Source organism: Crotalus tigris, unplaced genomic scaffold, assembly GCF_016545835.1.
Source record: "Crotalus tigris isolate CLP2741 ecotype Arizona unplaced genomic scaffold, ASM1654583v1 scf7180000019068.10715455, whole genome shotgun sequence".
Taxonomy (NCBI): domain Eukaryota; kingdom Metazoa; phylum Chordata; class Lepidosauria; order Squamata; family Viperidae; genus Crotalus; species Crotalus tigris.
The window spans coordinates 4,045,001-4,048,068 of NW_024097358.1; the positions used below are offsets into that span (position 1 = coordinate 4,045,001).

General features: G+C 64.9%; 1 protein-coding gene across 1 annotated transcript in view; it reads right to left on the minus strand.

Moving 5' to 3' along the window:
- MEX3B (mex-3 RNA binding family member B) overlaps positions 1–2,829 on the minus strand; it is a 3,551-nt gene extending 722 nt beyond the window's left edge. Inside the window, 2 exon segments of the mRNA XM_039359222.1 lie at positions 1–1,039; positions 2,102–2,829. The exon segment at positions 1–1,039 is cut by the window's left edge and continues 31 nt beyond it. Of these exon segments, the coding sequence (XP_039215156.1) occupies positions 1–1,039; positions 2,102–2,357 (1,295 nt within the window). The 5' untranslated portion in view covers positions 2,358–2,829.
- Between the last annotated feature and the right edge of the window lie 239 nt (positions 2,830–3,068).

The window sequence follows — 3,068 nt, forward strand, 5'->3', positions numbered from 1 at the left end:
CCAGGTGCGGCGGCGGCGGCGGCGGTGGGGGGAGGCGGCGCCGAGCCGGGAAAAGCGGCGGGGTTGGGCGAAGCCAGGCTGCGCTCGTACTGCGACCACATCAGCGGCGGGGGAGCCGGGGCCAGGTCGAAGCCCGGCGGGGAATCGAAGGCCGGCAGATCGGCGGCGACGGCGCAATCGGGCGAGGCCAGGCCTTCCGCGGGGCCCCCGTAGACGACGCCCCCTCCGCCGCTAATGCTGCTGCTGCCGTAGCCGTTGCTGGCGGGGCCGCCGCTGTGCGGGAAGGCCGGGCTGGGAGGGCTGTAATCGGCCAAGCGGGCGGCGCCGCCGCCGCCGCCGAAGTAGGAGTCGGTGGAGGCGCTGCCCAGCGAGCTGGAGCTGTCGTTGCGGTAGCTGCAGAAGGGCTTGCGGACCGGCGTCGGGGTGATGCTGCTGGAGGAGGAGGAGGAGGAAGAGGAGGAGGAGGAGGAAGAGGACGCGGGCGGGGGCGGCGGGGCCGGGGTGGGCTTGCTCCAGAGGCTGCCGGCGCCCCCTCCGCCCAGCTCGAAGCCCACGTCGGTGCCGTTGGCGTGGAAGTCGTTGTCGTCCGTCAGCTCGACCAGGCCGCCGGTCCGCATGGCGATGTGCGCTTCGATCTCCTCCCGGGCGCGGTCCACGTTCTCCGGCATGCCGGTCACTTCGAAGACGGGCTCCTTGTCCCGGCTGGGCGTGACGATGTAGGTGTGCGTCTGCTGCTGGATGCGCTTGATGGTGGCTCCTTTGGGGCCCACCACCAAGCCCACCACCCGGTAAGGCACCCGCACCTGGATGGTGGTCTGGCCGGGCAGGTTGGGCGGGCTGGGCACCGCGCCGTTCAAGACGGTGCTCTTGTTGCGGGAGGCGCGGATCATGGAGAAGTGCTCCGCCGCCGAGATGATCTCCCGCCGGGCCATGGCCACGTCCTCCTTCCGGCCCGTCACCACGAAGAGCGGCTCCTCTCCCCGCACCGGCGTCTTGATGTAGGTGTTGGTCTTGGCCCTCAGCGCTTTGATTTTGCAACCTGGAGGAGAGGGGAGGATGGCGGAGGAGGAAGGGAGGGAGGAGAGGAGGAGTGGGGAAACGGGTGGGGGGGGGGGAAAGAGCAAGTTACACCTCCATTTCTCGGGTGGGGGGGGGGGAGGTCGACGCGCGGACGGCGATGCAACCTGTCACCCGGCCAAGCTATTGTCCCTCCGATTGCCCCCCCCCCCAGCTCGAGAGCCACAGAGTACCAATAACGAGGAAACCAGCCTCAGCTACACACGCCCCTCTCTCCGCCTCGCCGCTATTCCCATTGGCCACCGACGGGCGCTTCGGCGGAAAGCACCAACGGGGCAAAAAATAAAAAAAAGCAAACCCCCCCCACACACACACGCTCCATCTCTTTGCCCGGCAACGTTGAGCGAGAGGAGCCCGCAACCGGTCCGCGGACAGCAGCACGCTCTCTCGCACGCCCCTTCGAAAACCAGGAACGAACCGACAAATAACCGCTTAAGAGCCGCATCCGGAAGCGCGTCCCCCCCCCTCCCCAAAAGGCGCAAGGGCCACTGGCCCCGCAACTCCCTCGCAGGGACCCCGTTGGCAATGCGGATTGCCCTCCCCAGCCCCGCCGTGGCTGGCGAGGGAAAGCCCCCTCGCCCCGTCCCCGCGTGTCCAAGAGCCGAATAATAACAATAGCAACCCACGAGCTGGGTGGAGCGTCCCGTTCCTGCCCCCCCCCACACACACACCCGTGCAGTTGATTTTGAACAGCAAGAGGTTGCTTGCCGCTAGGCGAGCAGAAAACACATCTGGCTGCCAAGGTTGGCTCCGCCACATTTCTGCACTTTTCTTTGTCTGAGCCGCGGGAAAGGGGGGGGGGCGTCGCGCCCACCAAGCCGAGCCTTCCTTTCCACGGGGGGGGAGGGATGAGCGGGGCTTTCCTCTCCAGCCGGCCACCGGCCGAACAAAACCTGGAAGAGGCGGTGGCGGAAGACTTGCCGCTCAACTCTCTCCGGTTTTCTGCCCTCTGCCCCCCCCCACGGATGCGCGCGCTGACAACCCCCCCCTCCCCAAGTAAAGAAAGAGATCCGCGCGATCCCACCTTGCCTGCCCACGATCTCGGCGACGTGTTCCGAGCTGGGCACCGGGACGCATTCGGTCATGTTCACGCTCTTTTTGCGCGGCTCGTTCTCGAAAAGGGAGCCCGTCTCGTCGCCATCCAAGCCGAGGAGGGAGAGTTGATCCAAGGCGATCTGAAGGGCTCTTTGGTCATCCAGGGTCTCTCCTCCTCTTCCTCCTCCTCCGCCGCCGCCGCCGCTCCCATTCCGCTCCATGTCCGCAAACAACGAAGTGGGCATGGTAGTCCCGGTGGATCGTATGGGGATCGCGCCCTCCTCTTCCTTTCCTTTCTGCTCTCGAAGCGGGGGCGCGGGGGGGGAGGAGGAGGGAAGGGGGAGGCAAAGAAGCACCCCCCCTCCCCAAAACCACAACCAAAAAAAAAAAAATCAGACACAAAGGAAGAAGCTATAAGGCGGGTGGGCAGTTCATCGGCGGCGGCGGCGGCAGCGCGGAAAGAAAGCGGAGGCGCACGAGCGCGCCTGCCTTGGAGAGCAAATCCTGGAGGCAGGCAGCCTCCCCCGAATCGCTCGGTTTGTCTTCGCCCCAGCGGTGGTTTCCTTGCGCCTTAAAAATATATATGTATATATATATATATCGCCGCCTTCCTTCCTTCCTTCCTTCCTTCCTTCCTTCTTTTCCAATGCAGTCCGGTTTATAAGACGCTTTCCAAGAAAACACCCCCCATGCGATTTTCCCACCCCGAGCTTTCTCTTTTTTTCCTGGCCAGCCCGGCGGGGGGGGGAGGAGAGGGAGGGAGGGAGGGGAGTTGGCGTGCAGAGAGAATGGAGGGAAGCGCGGCGATGCTTTCTTCCTTCCCCCCCCCCTCGAGTTTTTCGCTGGCCACAATGCCCGGCGATGGCACCGTTTCTTTAAGGAGCCCCTCCCAGCCACCACTCAGCGTTTTTTTTCTTTCTTCTCCCCCTCCCTCCTTCTCCTCCCCCTTCCTTTCT